Genomic DNA, 16,526 nt, shown 5'->3' on the forward strand with positions numbered 1-16,526 from the left:
ACCTAAGCCAACATATAACTTACAAAAATATCAGAGGGTCTCTTTCAGGTCACTTTTATTTAACTAAAATGATTTTATAGATAATAGATTAGTACATGCCATAGAGTTCACTTAAATAATTAGCTCTATACGTGTTTAAATAACTTTCTAGGCCCAACATGGAGGTGCCATGTTAGCAAACTAAAACTTAGATTCGCTTAGACAGTGTTTCATAGTCCAAAAAAGGCTGATCGTGTAGACACAGTCAACCAGGTATTTTTTATTTGTCTCTTCCTTGTTCTTTATTCTATAAAAGATTTCTGCCTTTTCCATTTTGCAGTTCTTCTTCAAAGGATACTGTCCATTTCATGTAGTGTTAAAGTTTTGTTTGTACCAACTAAATTTACTTCTTTAACCATTTTTTTAAACAATGTATGATCATTAAGTAAGGACATAATAGTGGCAGTAGCTCAGTGTTCAAAATAAATATTTTTGTTATAAACATATTTAGATCTTAATTATTCCAGTTTCCAAAAGATCACAATGCCAACTTAGCATGGCTTGCTAAATTCCTTATAAAACACAATCTGTTCACAACTAAATTAGCCACCTCTAAAATGTTAGCAAAGTCAAGGCAAATTTTCCCATTCCACAGTAAATAACATGTTAAGTCATTAACATTACATAGATATATGCCAGATAAAATGCCAACCGTCTAATTCATGATAAATTTACCGCTGTATTACTAATAGAAAATAAAGTACATAAAACTCGACTAAATAAACCTTTGCATTTTGCATCCCATAATAGGCTATAAAGGTAGTAAACAAGACAAGCTAAGCATATTGACGTTATTTTTACTTTAACATTGTTCAATTTTGTGATCCAAATCAGTCTAGAAATAAGACCCCCCCAAAAAAAAAAAAATAATGAGAATAAATTAAAGCTAAATACCATGGATTTTTAACATTCCCAACTGGTAACCCATTCATTCAAAACCAAGGCAACTGTAATTATAACTTACCTGCAAATCCAGTCAATTTTAAAGACACCTCCCAACATCTTAGCATTCATTCCTGCTGGAAGCACCCAATGTATAGGAGATCCTCCATGATGTGATTCTGAAGAAAGTCTTGCAAATCCTAAGGGAATTAAATCACAACATATACAAAAATGCTAATACAGGATAATCGATGTTTTTGTATGTCCAAATTATTTTTATTCTTTACCTTGAAATTTTCCACTCTCTCTGACAGAAAATATTAAGATAACACTCCTTGAAGATCTGAATGCAGCATTTAACTTCTTCTCATTTACTGGCAGTGTGGACCATACACCCTATATGAATGATGTAACAAAATCATATAGATTGTAATTAATGTAAATCTTTCATATTTCCAGTTATATTTATAAAAAACTAAAACTACTACTATTATTGTACTTTAAATTTACGTAAGCTAGAATGAAAAAATCTCTTATCAGTTGTCAAAATAATGTAATTTTTTTTTAACTTGGGAAAAATACATAGAAAATTACCAACCTTTGCAAAATCATTAAAACAATTAGAGAAACACATGTGGATGGGGGGTGTATTCAAATCTTATGGGCTAGAATTCTATGTAATAAAAATAATTCCCTACAAATATTTTAATATCATAGCCATTTACTATAGTAAAAAAAAAAATGTTGTTTGAAGGTGAGTCACAACACATACATTTTTTGTCTTGAAAAACTGTGACAAAATAACTAAAAATTATTGTGAATCCATAAGAATTTCTGTCAAGTTTCTAGCATTTATAAGTTTTTCTACCTAAGTTCAAAGTTTTATGTATCAAGTTTTACTGAAAGAGACCTGTGTTCTTTACATAAAGCCAGAACATAATTAATTTCCATAGCATTTGAAGCAATTCTTTGTTATGAATGATTAAAAAGAGAATGATAAGGTCAAGCAACAGCTCTAATTCAGTTTAATCTGCTCAAACTAAATCTCATTCACACTAAATGCTTAATTCTGCCTAAATCCACTCCTTGGGTAGACCTTTAAACTAATTCTTCCCTTCTAAAAATAAAAGCAGCTCTCCACATCCACATAGAAATGAATTCTTTTCAAGATCTCAAGGTTTAAAACAAGTCATCAACATAAAGCAAAAACTGGTTAAAGAAACCTTTAAAAAAGTGTCAGTACAAATAAATTAGCAATTGAATATAGAAACACAAAAATCAACAGAAACACATCTTTTACAGTATAAAGTATAATACATATACATACATATTATTTAATATTGAATATCTGACTTCTAAAATCATAAGATTTATTTTAAATCTAAAAGATTAAAAGGAAACTCAGATTACTATTAGATTGTCTAACCAGTACAAAGCAGACCCTAAGTGGCATTGGGCTCTGGACCTTTAAAGCTTTTATAAAAAATGACAGTATCTTATGCTAATCAATTGGACCTTCCCATTTAAAATTTTCAAGATTAGGATAATATCAACAGAACTGACACTAATACCTTAGCTTTGGCAAGAGATACATTCTCATGGTTGTTACTCTTTATGAGAAAAAATCTTGCATCTTGTAGGACATATTTGAGTTTACTCGTTTGATCTGGAAAAAAAAAAAGAAATCCAAATTGATTAATGAGAGGTCATTATCATAAAAAGGAGTGTAATTAACTGAAATTAGCCCTCCACAACCCAGATAAATTTTTTAAAATTCATAGTCATCCATTCAACCTGTAAAGCTAAGCCACAACACATAATAAAACAAAACTAAGAAAAGAACCAGCATTTGGCAAAATGGTAAACCTAATCCAGTGATGTTCCGATATATCAGATCCATATTTAAGTATGATAATGGCTACAAATTTTAGATTTCTTTCATCAGATTATTCTTTTAAAGATTAGTAATAGACTATTATGCTATCAAAAAATATATACCATCCATTGTGCCCCAAAACTGTAACATATCCTGAATATGTTTACTATTGCTCTAAAAGACATAGAGTAAATAAATGAACATGGAGCTCTATGTAAGACATTATTTTTTTCATTAATATATCAGAACATTACTACATTAAAACCAACTATTAATGAATAACCAATAAGGCAAAATAATGGCTTTATGCAGCATGCAATGAAAACAATTTCAAATTTAAATGATACCTTTTCGGACAGCACGAACGGAAGATGATAATTTCTCATGCTTCTTTTCTGAACCTGTATTTAGCCAAAGTACATTTGTTCAGATTGAGCTTTAATAGAGATAAGACAAAATTTCTACAGTCTTGTCACATCAAGTTCCCATTTAAGACAAATTATTCTTCCTGGCGCACCCACACACACACAAAAAAAATACTTCTCAATGTGTACGAGTGTTTTGCTTTTTGGGTTGTTTGGATTTTTTTAAAATATGTATATTTGAACAGTTTCCCCTCAGAAAACTAGTCACTGAATCATCATCTTCCAAGAAAGAAAAAAAAAAGTGAAATTCCACTTAAGCAGTAACAGAACAGGATTAAAATAATAAGAAAAAGCTTAGTTTTCTCTAGAATTATTACACTGAACATGCCACCAACAAGTTCACACTAAACTACAGCCTCCACACACTTTCTACAGATTACATTAGAGTCAGTCAGATATAACTGCAAAAAAGGGTAAAATGAGAATACCTGCATATGACTCTGATGCAGAGCTTCCACTTCTATCAAAAACAATTGGAGAGATGCCTCGAGCTCTCTTTCTTTCCTTCTTTTTCTCATCTAAAAAGAATTCAAACAAGATTTTTTAAAACATTACAACATAGGTATAGGTAGTATCATTATATGTTTTTGTGTAATGCCTAAATATTAATCATTGCTAATCTCTCTCCTGATGAGGTGTTTCATTTCAAAGACACTATTCAAAAACTTAAGAACACTTTGTTGTTTCTCCCCCAACTCCAATAAAATAAAAACACATGCTCATAATTGTGAACCATTTATCCTATATATAAAGGTGGTCTCAAAGTTTTTCAAGAGGGGGTGGAAAATCGGCAAAGCAAACTCAACTTTTCTTTCAATATAATTTACTGTATTCCATTCTCTGTATCAGGTTCCACTGTTCTAGGCCCTCTTTTTTTAAAGTATACTATCAGGCTTCATCACAATTCCAACTCATTCTATCTTAGATGAAGTTAAGGTAACTTGGCCAGTGTCCCACAGTTACTCAGTGGTAGAAACTAGTTTCAAATGTATGTCCTGTACAAACCCTAAACTCTATTCTTATTGAGCCAATTTTCGATTTTTTGGCAAGATATTTTACTACTATTTTTGAAAGGGGATTCTATGTCTAAGATGAAAAACTCCAAGGACATCCTAAGTTCCTTTTCTTTTAGTTTAGTTTAGTGATGGGCAACCTTTTGAGCTTGGTGTGTCAAACTTCGCCAAAAAACTGAGCATAACTCGGGTAGTGTCACTTTGAGGAAAAAACATTATTTTGCAAATGTTTCATCCTCAGCATGCGGCAGCCTCAGCGGCCGCGTGTCATCAGAAATGGCTAAGCGTGTCAGTGCTGACACGCGTGTCATAGGTTCGCCATCACTGGTTTAGTTGAAGCATCTTTCCCTTTGTAATTTACTAATAACTACTTCTCCAAATAGATGTAACAAGAAGCTTATAAATGACACTCATTTTCCTACTTTAGAGCTGAAAGGGAGAGCAAAGCAGCACTTAATCGAACAATTACAAAGCCAAGCCAAGACCATTTATAGCTAGCAAGCCCGGGGACAAAATTATTATCTATATATATGTAAAAGCCTAAACCACTGTTCGACCAGTAGTTATGATGCGCACTGACCATCAGGGGGCAGACGCTCAATGCACAGGCATGGAAACATGGAACAGACTGATGAATCTCAGAGGGAAGAGGGGCAGAGATTAACCAAAGATCTTATATGCATACTAGAGGCCTGGTGCATGGATTTGTGCACCAGCGGGGTCCCTCGGCCTGGCCTGGCCTGTGGGGATCAGGCTGAAACTGGCAGTCTGACATCCCCAAGGGGTCCTGGATTGCAAGAGGGCACAGGCCAGGCTGAGGGACCCCACCGGTGCACGAATCCGTGCACCAGGCCTCTAGTTTCAAATAACCAGCTATAGAGAAATGCATTTATTTCCAGGCTTGCTGGCTTTGAATAATACCTAATTCTGTGAATAGATTGAACCTTTTAGTATACAATGACTGAGAATGTGTGTGTGCATGCAAAATCATCTCTTTCTAAAGTAAAGCATTTGTTTCATTCACTGACTACACATTCCTATATAGTGCCTTGCATACAGTAGGTAACAATTCACTGAATCAGTAAGACATCCACATGACACTAAAAAACTAAAACCTCCTTAAAATATTTTTACATCATTTCTTTCAAAAATCCTAGCATGTTTTTCATTTTTCCTCTGAATAGTATTTAAGCATCTAATCATTATGAATTGATCGCTAAGGATGATATATATCTTGTTATTTAAAAACAATACTTTAGAGGGGTCAAATATATGTTGATGGAAGGGGATTTAGTCTTTGGGTGGTGAGTATACTCATGCTATATTATAAAGTTGTACACCTGAAATGTCTACAATGTTATTAACCAATTCTACCCAGTAAATTTAACTAAAAAAAACCTTTATGGTTCAAAGTACTAAAATGATCTCTCACAAAGATAATGAAGAAAAAAAAAAAAATAGGAGCACAAATGAAGTCCTGTCCAACTGTTTTTATGTAATGTTAAATCTACCACTACCATGAGAAATCTCCAAGCATTCTTCATCTTTTTTTTATATAAATAACTCGCACTGCTCTTAAGTTTATGATCCCCTCTCCCATCTATTATTCTCAGGTCAAAAGAACAATCAGTAATCAAAAAAACCTTTTAGTGCCCTAGCCAGTTTGGCTCACTGGATAGAGCAGTCAGTCTGCTGACTGAAGGGTCCCAGGTTCGATTCTGGTCAAGGGCACATGCCCAGGTTGCAGGCTCAATCCCCAGTAGGGGGAGTACAGAAGGCAGACGATCAATGATTCTCTCTCATCACTGATGCTTCTCTCTCTCTTCTCCCCCTCTCCCTTCCTCTCTGAAATAAAAAATATATATTTAAAAAAAAACAACTTTTAACAACTATCAAAGTGTGTCACTCTTGTAAAAAAAAGTTACTAAAAAAATAAGGTAAAATAAATAGAAATCTAAAAACTCATGGCACAAAAACAAACAAAAAACCTCATGGCACAGAAACTAAACTGTAATCCCTTGTATTTAAAAAATAACATCTTCTAATCAAGAAGCCCCAAATCCACTTAATTAGTTATTTTGCACATTATAAAGAGAAACTACTCCATGATAAATACTAAGTATATTCTAAACACTCCTTAAAACATGTTCCACATAAAGGATCTTTGAAGGAAAATCTGCAAATTTTCCTTTAATAGTGAAAGTAAATAGTTCCAGGTATCTCTTAAGGATGGGTATAGGAAGGAAGGAAGGAAGGAAGGAAGGAAGGAAGGAAGGAAGGAAGGAAGGAAGGAAGGAAGGAAGGAAGGAAGGGTCTTCTAGTAGGTTTATCAAGGTTTTATAAAACTATTGGATACCATTCTATTTGAAATGCCTTCTCTACAAAAATATAAAGTATTATTAAGTACCTTGCTACAGATGAGCATCATTTTAGAAACTTGTATTCCAATGTTTAGTACATTTTGTTTATGTAGCAGTCTGACAGAATCTTTAAATAAGACAGCTGTGAAAGTATAATCTTCATATAATCTTTATAGAGTGGCCAAAGCTCTTTTAAGTACCATGATCTCTCTTTGCTGAACTCGCTGAGTATCTCCCCAAACCACCTAACATTCCTACATTTACACTGCATGAATCAAATAAGGATAAAGTGGTAGGACTTGTGGTAATGAAGGAATGACCCAAGATGGCTCTTACCCAATCTCTCCACAAGAATTTTACACCCAGCCCTTTGGAGACCCTGCACCAGTCAGTCAACACAGATACAGAATTGAAAAAAAAGCTTGTGCTCCCAAAAGAAAAAGAATTGTTTCCATTTCTATTGCCACATGATGAAAATCTAAAGGCATTTAACACGGAAACATTTTAATACCTAGTGTGCAGGTGCCATATGAATATACTTCAAGTACATCAGTATTTAAATAAGCTGTTGGTAATATGAAAATCTAAGAATTTATAACATTAAGACATTAAGAAACAATTACACTTATGTTCATTTATAATATGCCAATCAAGCTAGGAAGGAAATGCCTTTACAAAGGTCTGTACAACTTATTCAAATGTATTTATAATACTCAAAAAGCTTATAATTAACTATAAAGTATCACAAGATTGTCTTATTAACATCCTCCATCTCCTCAAATATTTTATAACCCAATTGAAACATGTTCAAGAGTAAAACCAATCAGGTCAATTTTTTTTTTTTAAAAAGGGCAAACTTTTGTATACAAATATTACCTGATCCATCTGTGCCTGAACCAGATCTGACAGACCCATCTGTGAAGGAAACTGATTCAGAATCAGAGTCACTAGCTTCACTTCGAGTGTCATAATCATTTCCCTCTTCCTTCTGATCCCTCTCATCCTGTTCATATTCTTCCTCTTCTTCCTCTTCCTCCTCCTCTTCCTCTTCTTCCTCCTCCTCCTCCTCTCCATCTTCATCCACCTCTTCATCTTCCTCTGGGTCTTCTTCTACCTCTTCATCCTCCTCCACATCTTCCACTCCTTCCTCTTCATTCTCAGTGTTGTTGCCTTGCTCATCAGAAGAACCACTGCTGCCAGTCTCATGGTCAGAGCCATATTCTTCAGAGTTCACCTCTTCCTTAGAAGACTGGCTGGATCTGCTTGCACGCCTATCCATTTCAAGCCCAATTCTCTGATGTTTAAAGAAAAAGAAAATCAGCAGTCATATCACAGACAAGGTCAGAGTGAATAAATAGTTCTAAAGCCTCAAAAAGAATTGCTTTGTTTTATATCTGAAATAATATTTACTACCTCAGACCCATCTGGTGTAGGGGATTTGGTCCTCCTTTCAGGATCCCTTTTACGGAGACCAGGTTTTTCTGGTTGACTCTTATAAGGTTCTCTGGAGGCACTGCTTGATAAACGAATCTTCCGATCTGCTTCTAGACGTTTGTTTCTTTCAGACCTTTGATATTCCTCATTTTTATAATCTGTAACTGACTTTCCCTTTGTACTAACTATTCTTTTGTTATTGCTAACTGATGAGCTCAGTGGCTTAGAAATCAATTGTCTTGAATGAACAGAGGACTTTTGTCGTTTTACGTCAGCAGATTCCATTCTGTCACTTTTTCTTTTTGATCCTTAAAAACACAATTTAAAATGATATACAAAAGTGTTTAAGTATTCCATTTATTTCACCAAAGATTAACAAATACTATATATCAGAGAGGAAAAAAGCCTCATTTAAAATTTCTTCTGAAATAATCTTATTCCAAAGTTAATCATAAAGAAAACATAGCTTTCAAACCTTGGAATAAATTCATTTACTTGGGATATTTCACACATTTGAAGGGGAAAAAACACATTACTCCTATTGATGTGGAATTAGGTACCTCTGTTTATGATTTTGCTTTGGTATTAATGCCTCAAATAAGTACAAAAGCAAAGTCACTTTCTTAAATTAAATCTCTATATACACTCATTTTAACAAAAAGAATAGAAACCTTACCCTTTTTCTCGTTTTTATCTTGTTCACTCTCTGGATTATACAGTTCATCATCCTGTTCTGGTACTTCTGTCAAAATATCATCTAAAACATTAAGTTCTCCATCTGAAAACAAGAAAATCAAAATAAGGAAAATCATTATCATTAAAGCATTTATTTTCAAGTACTTACTATGTTGAGACTATGGAAGTATAAGAACATAATGCTCAAGAAGCTTTTATTTCAGGATGAAGACATAAGAGTAATCCTATAGTAATCTTTTACTATACAAGTAAAAGAAATGACAGAGCCTTACTCTACAAAGCCAAGAGTATATACCCCATAGGGTATGAAAGTATATACTGGGGTACAAAAAGCAAATGTCAGAACTTTTATATTTGTATCTCATCCTTTAATTTATAAATTGTGTAACTGCTTAAAATGTGCACAAATTATCATGGGAAATACATGTGTATAACTTATAAACATGCATTTATCAAGGATTCAGTATCCCCTGAATGATACTTATTAACTACTAAGAGAAAAGCTGAGTCCAGCATAATCAAGTAATCAAAGTTACTATAATCAATAATGGGTGGTCAAAGCAACATCATGGACTGCCTGGTACGGTGCACTGAGAATAGAACAATTCTGTGATAGTCCTATGAAAAATGCAAAATTTAAACTTATGCATGAGGAAACATCAAACAAACCCAAATTAAGGTACATCAAAAAAATGTCAATGTCATGAAAACAAAGTACTCCAGATTAAAGGAGACTAAAGTGACAATACAGCACTTGATTTGAAACATAAGTGGGAAAACTAATAAATTCTAAATAAGGTCTGTAAGTTATAGTATCAATGTTAATTTCCTGATTTTGACAGTACACATACTACATACAGTTCAGTAAAAGTCAGTCCTAATTTTTAGGAAATACATACTTAAGTTTTTAGGAACAAAGAAGCATCACATCTTCACAATGGACAATTAAGAAAATTATTTGTACTAGTCTTATAGTTCTTTTGTTTGTCTGAAATAATGTTAAAATAAACTTGTGAGAAAAAAATTATTGATGTGCTACACAATCAAAAAAGTTTGAGGCTACTGGTATAGACTATGAAAGTGTAACTCAGCCCAAGTGGCATGGCTCAGTGGTTGAGCATTGACCTATGAACCAGGAGGTCATGGTCCAATTCCTGGTCAGGGCACATACTTGGGATATAGGCTTGATCTCCAGTAGAGTAGGGGGCTTGCAGGAGGCAGCAATTCAATGATTCTCTCATCACTGATGCTTCTCTCTCCCTCTCCCTTCCTCTCTGAAATCAATAATGTGTATATATGTGTATGTGTGTGTGTGTATAAATATATATTTTAAAGCAGGCGTCCTCAAACTATGGCCCGTGGGCCACATGCGGGTGCTTTTGCCGTTTTGTTTTTTTACTTCAAAATAAGATATGTGCAGTGTGCATAGGAATTTGTTCATAGTTTTTTTTTAAACTATAGTCCGGCCCTCCAACGGTCTGAGGAACAGTGAACTGGCTCCCTGTTTAAAAAGTTTGAGAACCCCTGTTTTAAAGTATACCTTGTTCAGACAAGGAAACTACTGCTATAACTGACATACTATTCAGTGATCATGAAAACATACAATTTGGTTTTGTCACCCCATTCCCACCCTCACTCTGTCCAATAGGACAAAGTAAATCTTAGAAATACATGCTAATATTTAGTGCTTTAAACTGATTTTTTACAATGGTCTTATTCCAGTATCAAAAATTCTTTTCAAATTTAAGGTCTGATAAAGAGAAGTAAAAAGTCATGCAAACTAATGAGACAGAACAATTATATATCTATGGCTACAGTCAAAAAAGCAAAGCCCCTAATATAGCAAGGGTTATTAACTTGAGGCTATAAGCAGGTTAGATGGGATTCAAATTTCCCCAAAGGGTGACAGAAATCAGTGACTGAAGAGAAATAAAAGTTAATGTAAGAGTGAATAAGGGGAAAAAAGCAAGGTTAGGTAGAATACAGAAAAGGTAACACTGGAGTTAGACTTAGTTCCTATTTAAAAACATCTGAAAATTATATATGCCTGAAATGGCACAGCAACTGGTTTCTTTGGTGATAAAATACTTATCTGTACTTTATCATTTTTCTAAAATGAATATATACTATATGGATTTTTAAATTTTTAACTTTATCCTTTTAAATCAAATATGCTAACCAAAAAGGCTCCTCTCACCTTCTGGATTCATTGCTTTCACTAGGAGGAAATTAATTCCCTCAAGATCTAAATAGTAGCAAACATAACTTCAGATTTTATATTATAAATAAAAACATATAATTTGATAGAAAAAGTCCAAATTCTGCAGATATTTAATAATTCTTGGGTAAAAGCTCTCTAGGCAGTATAAAAATAAAAAGGTGAGTCCCAACAAATCTTGACAGAATATGTTTGTAGAAACAAACAAATTTAAAACTATCACAACAAAATAGGCAATACAGTGCTACTTCTTTTCATGAAATCACTAGTTCTTAATTAGAAATATCAACTCAAAAGCTTGAACCTTCACATTAAATTATACACTTTACATAGGCCAAATCTAGTAAATGAGAAAACTATGTAGTTTCATTTAAATCAACTTAAATTTCAGACATGACTAACTCATAGCTTCTGTATTATCAAAGTGAATTATTGTTTTAAAAAGCTGTAACAAATAATAAGTAAATTCAGAGATTAGTTGCAATTTTAGAATGCACCTACACATTCTTAAGACAATATTAACCAATACTTGCTTTTTTAACACTTTATAACCTTCATGTATTATCAGATATACATATCATATGAAACACATAAGGTATGTTTTATCATCCATTCTTTTGCAGATAAATAGAAGTTCAAATTGACCAAATTTACTTGTCTAGAAAAGAGAGATAAGAGTCTAGAGTTCAGGCTTTCTAATAAATCCAGGGTTAAATTAGATGGGGAACATTAAAAAGACCTTTAAACAAAGTATAAGGCAACAACCAAAGTGCAAATTATGAAAAGGTAGCATGCACTAGATTAATTTCAAATTAGTGTACCAGAAAGCTCTGTATTACCAACATTATAGCATCTAAAATTTACTTTATCAATTATAGCATCTTCATGTAATAGTCCATACATTTTTATCTGTTATAGTCCACCGTAATAAGCTAAAGTTTTATTACAATATTGGCAAACTAAGACCTGTAGAACAAGTTCAGCCCATGGCTTGTCTTTGATGCACAAGAAAAGAATGGTTTCTGTATTTTTAAGGTTGTGTTAAAATAAAAATGGCAAGGAAAAACATATGACAAAGCCCACATAAAGACTAAAATATTACTATCTGGCCCTTTACAAAAAGATTGTCAGCCCTGATATAAACAACCACATTTTTAAAAATGTTTTAAAACTGATTTTTAGAGAGGAGGGGAGCAAAACATCAATGCTGAGAGCAGAACATCGATCCACTGCCTGCACACCCCTACTGGAGAAAGAGCCTGCAACCCCAGCATGTGCTGTGACCAGAGAACCAGCAACCTTTCAGTGCACAGGGCAACGCCCCACCAGCTGAGCCACACCAGCCAGGGCTAAATGACCATACATTTGTTTAAATATATGTTTTTATTGATTTTTAGAGAGAGAAAAGGGAGAGGGATACAGAGGTAGAAACTTCTATGAGAAACATCTTCGATAGGCAACTCCTGAATGCTCCTTACCAGGGATCAAGCCTAAAACCCAGGCATGTGCCCTGTCCAGGAATCAAACCAGTGACCTGTAGGTTCATAGGTTGACATTCAACCACTGAGCCACACAGGCAGGGTTAAATGACCATATTTTAAGTTACTTTTCTCTTATCACTGAAGCCACTTACTTATTTACTGAAATATGACACAGAGGTGAAAGAGATTTGGAATTAAGAAAATCCAGGTTATCATAGAAGAGCTAGTTTCTTCACCTCTGATAAGAGGCAGGTAGAATAAAAATATCAGTGTTTGGGGAACGAAACAGGAGGGCAATTATTTGAATCTCCTGATGAGTTTTTCAACCTGTAAGCCTTTTCCTATTGCTACCAGATTCTAATAAACCTTGCCTGCTACAAACTGTTTGTTAGTAACAAGGGTAATATATGATATACAAAACCTAGTCCCAAACACAAAACCAAATTTTTTTCCAATAAAGCAAATATATACATGTTCTGGTTATATATTTATGTATATATAACATGCCACCACAAAACTTGGTGTTTTAAAACAATACAATAATTTATTAGCTATAGTTCTGGAGCTCAACCTAGGTAGGTCGCCCTCCCATATGCCTGCAGGTAGTGTCCAGGGCTAGAATCATCTGAAGGCTTGCTCATTCATGTCTGGCTGGCACCTAGGCTGGGAAGACTCAAAATAGCTGGGGTTTCTAGGGCATTTTTTTCTGTGGTCACTCTCCCCCATGACAGCTTCAGGGAATATACATATATGTATGTACACGTAACTGCCTGTTGATATTTATAGGTACTTGCCTGGATGAGTGTGTGTGTACACGAAACTTAGCTTTGGACATCAATAGCAAATGTCACATAGCTAGTCAGTTTTTAATGAATTCCAACCTGTAATGATTTACAACCACACAATTACTGTACACCAGGAATTCAGTGAACAAGACATACTCCTGGCCCTCACGGAGCTTCCAGTTTGGTAATGTCAGAAAACATGTTACTTATGAAAGTGGTAATTCATTATCCATATCTCTATTCTTTAGAGAGAATGTTATAAGAGCTTAAGAAATAAAATGTATACAAGATATTTATAGTATAAAAGATATGTACTTCCTCACATAGAAAAACAGCATTTAACATTAGTTAATGCCACCAACATTCCAACTTCTTTTAAATATACTTTTTGGACAAATAATCACAAGAATCAGAAGGAACTGGCAACTTGTCCAGTTATATAGACTTCAGCTTCCAAGTATGGGTATTTGTAGAAGCATAGAACTCAATGTCTCTTTATTACACAGCCTATGTGCAAAGCCTGATAATCAGAGGACTCTATGACCAAAAATCTTTTACCTGTTCTGTGATTAATAGCAAATTTCTGCAATTTAAACTAATTTCTTATCAAAATCTTACACCATTTATGAAATCATTTAGAAGGGACCTAAGGTTTGTGACATGTCTAAGATTATTACAAGGCTTACCTCTATTATTTCCCAGTATTTCATATAAGATAACAGACAATAATAGGTACTCAGCTTTCCACTTTTTCTTGTTCAAGTATGAGAAGGAAAAGTCAAGTATTGATTCTAATTCTGGCTATTATTCTAGCTGTGTAACAATGATCAAGTAAGTGAGACATCCTGGGCCTCAGTTTCCTTATTTGCAAAATAGGTTATTCCAGAAATCTCCCCATTCCAAAATATGCAATTCCAGTAGATTTGTATTTGCTAGCTTTTCCAGTTAACTCTACTCATCTTTGATCTAAACTACAATGATAAGCACTTATATCAGAAGTTTTAAAACAGGCAAATTCAATTATGTAAATTAAGTTTTATAAAAACTTCACAAATGTGAGGCCTTTCAAAAGTTGGACAATTTATCCTAAGTGCTGCTAACAGCACAACTACTTCCCAATTATCGTTACAAAGTTTGTGTTTAGACTCCATTTTCATCAATAAATGCTTCTCCAAAACAAAATATTTAAAACATCACCTACTTTTCTTCCTCAATGTACATTACTGTATCAACTCTATTACTGACTTACAACTACGTTTCAACAGATAATTGACAGTACTGAGTTTCAACAGATAATTCTTGACAGTACTGAGTTTTACTCATTTTGTATTTGGTTCATCTCACCCACCACAACCCCCATTCCTCCCACACAGCTCACAGATTACACTGACACAAATGTTGAATGAATTATTGATTAAAATCATTTGATTTAATAACTGACTTGACTGCTAATTAAAAGCAATTTCCTTTATTCACTAACACCATGCAATCCTATATTCACATTCCTTCCAGGTATCTCAAAAAAGTAGAGATGGAGATTTTTTTCCCCCCAGGATTCAATTAAGGAAAATTAAATTACTATATCCTAATCACTCAACTGCTTTAGGATAGGAACAATACCTTAAACATATTCCCAACCACTCCACTTCCCAAGCTTGTCCCTATAGAGCAGTTTACTGCAGCATGAACTCTTCTTTCTCTATACAAAAATTTAAAAAAAGGAGCACAGGCCTAATGCAACTTGACTCCAGAGCCCATTTAACAAGTCCCCACCCACCCCAAGTTAATTAGGCACAGAGAAGGGCAGATCTGTGAAATACGGGACGGCTACTGTGTCGTATTTTTATCAACTATAACCTTTCCAAAACTACCATGGAATCTTAGAGTTGTAAAAGATGTATTGATCCAGGATCTATTCTACATCAACATCTCTAGGGCCTGGGAGGTCGGTATTTCAAAAGACAAGACATTCCATGTTGACACCATCAGTTCTTCCTATAGTTTACTGTAAACGTATCCTCTAACTCTATAAATGACACCCATTTGTTCCTGGTTGTACCCTCTGGGAGCTACGCACAACGTGTTTCTAGAAGAATAGTGACCAGGAATTTTTGTCGGGCCGAAGTCATGTAACTATCTCCTCAAACATCATCATTATCCAAAATAAGGATTCGAGGAGCCAAACTGGCAAATTCTTACCACTTCTCCTAGTTAACGGTAACAGCCGGGCGTTACTTGCACTTACTCCTCGCGATTAATAATCCACCTACCTACACGCCTTGTTAAAGATACCTACTTACCAGACTACCTGCTTTGACCGTGGCATTACATGGGTTTTCAAAATTTTGCCTAACAGAAAAGGCAGTTCTGAAAGTACGCATTACATCCGCATAATCCTAACAGGAAATAAAACCGAAGGGCCTGCAACTCGGAGCGGGCCTTCTTCCAGCCGCGCCCAGGACAGCCGAACGGAAGTGAAGAGGGGACTCGGGATCAAAGAAAAGCCCGCGGCCAGATGTAGGGTTAGGGCGCCTGGAGACCCAGAGCGGAAAGGGCAGGCCCGGCCTCTGCCAACGCGTCGGGCGCCTCGGTGGGGGCGCCGGCTCCGCGCGGGGCACGCTAACCTTCCCAACCCCCACCCCGCCACGGAGAACCCCCGCGGCGCGACCCACTCCCCGCCCCGCCTCCGCCCGTCACCTCTCTCCGCACTAACCTTTCTCCTCCCGGCTGTCGGCCGCCATTGCTCCTTGCCCGTCTCCGCTGCTGCCGCCGCCGCCGCCGCCGTCGCCTCGACGCGACTCGCGCGTGGGCCGCAGCCGCGGCAGCAGTGGCACCGGAACGTCCGTCAGTCCGTCCGCGGGGCTGCGTGCTTCACACCTTGGCCTCTACCACTCACCTTTCTCGTCTCACTCTTTTTCTCCTCGCTTTTTCCCGTTCTCCCTGCTCCCCTTCCCTCCTGGCACTCCAGCCTCGCCTAGGCCCGGCTTTCCCGTAGGGGCTTGGGGACGGGAGGGGGCAGCAGGGGGAGGGATGGGAAACAGATGGCGACGGCGGGCGGCGCTAAAATGGAGCCTGCTTCCTGCGTGAAACAATCCCGCTCCCGAAATGCCCTGCGCTGTTTACGCTTCGTTCCTCCCTGGCAACGTCACAGTGCGGAGAGGGGCGGGGCAGCGAAACCAGCGCCGGAACGTGACGTGACGTCGCACGTAGCCCCGCCCCCTGCAAGCTGGCGGTCCTTAGACTAAGTCACGAAGCCTCTGCGGTGACTGAGTTATTTACCGGCATCTGCGGCGCTGAGTACATTGGGGGTGGCTCGG

At 36.1% G+C, this 16,526-nt stretch overlaps 1 protein-coding gene across 3 annotated transcripts in view; it reads right to left on the reverse strand.

The window, feature by feature from the left end:
• YTHDC1 (YTH N6-methyladenosine RNA binding protein C1) overlaps positions 1 to 16,326 on the reverse strand; it is a 34,923-nt gene extending 18,597 nt beyond the window's left edge. For 2 of the 3 annotated variants that reach the window (XM_008158739.3, XM_008158738.3), the window contains exons 1-9: positions 15,923 to 16,326; positions 8,706 to 8,807; positions 8,009 to 8,337; positions 7,472 to 7,889; positions 3,651 to 3,740; positions 3,145 to 3,198; positions 2,493 to 2,587; positions 1,209 to 1,317; positions 1,004 to 1,121 (exon numbers count right to left, since the gene is read on the reverse strand). In XM_008158739.3, coding sequence (XP_008156961.1) covers positions 1,004 to 1,121; positions 1,209 to 1,317; positions 2,493 to 2,587; positions 3,145 to 3,198; positions 3,651 to 3,740; positions 7,472 to 7,889; positions 8,009 to 8,337; positions 8,706 to 8,807; positions 15,923 to 15,950 — 1,343 coding nt within the window. In that variant the 5' untranslated portion in view covers positions 15,951 to 16,326. The remainder of the gene's footprint in view (positions 1 to 1,003; positions 1,122 to 1,208; positions 1,318 to 2,492; positions 2,588 to 3,144; positions 3,199 to 3,650; positions 3,741 to 7,471; positions 7,890 to 8,008; positions 8,338 to 8,705; positions 8,808 to 15,922) is intronic. The other variant, XM_054728670.1, reaches the window with a different exon arrangement.
• Positions 16,327 to 16,526: the final 200 nt, after the last annotated feature.

Source organism: Eptesicus fuscus, chromosome 2 (genome assembly GCF_027574615.1).
Source record: "Eptesicus fuscus isolate TK198812 chromosome 2, DD_ASM_mEF_20220401, whole genome shotgun sequence".
Lineage (NCBI taxonomy): Eukaryota > Metazoa > Chordata > Mammalia > Chiroptera > Vespertilionidae > Eptesicus > Eptesicus fuscus.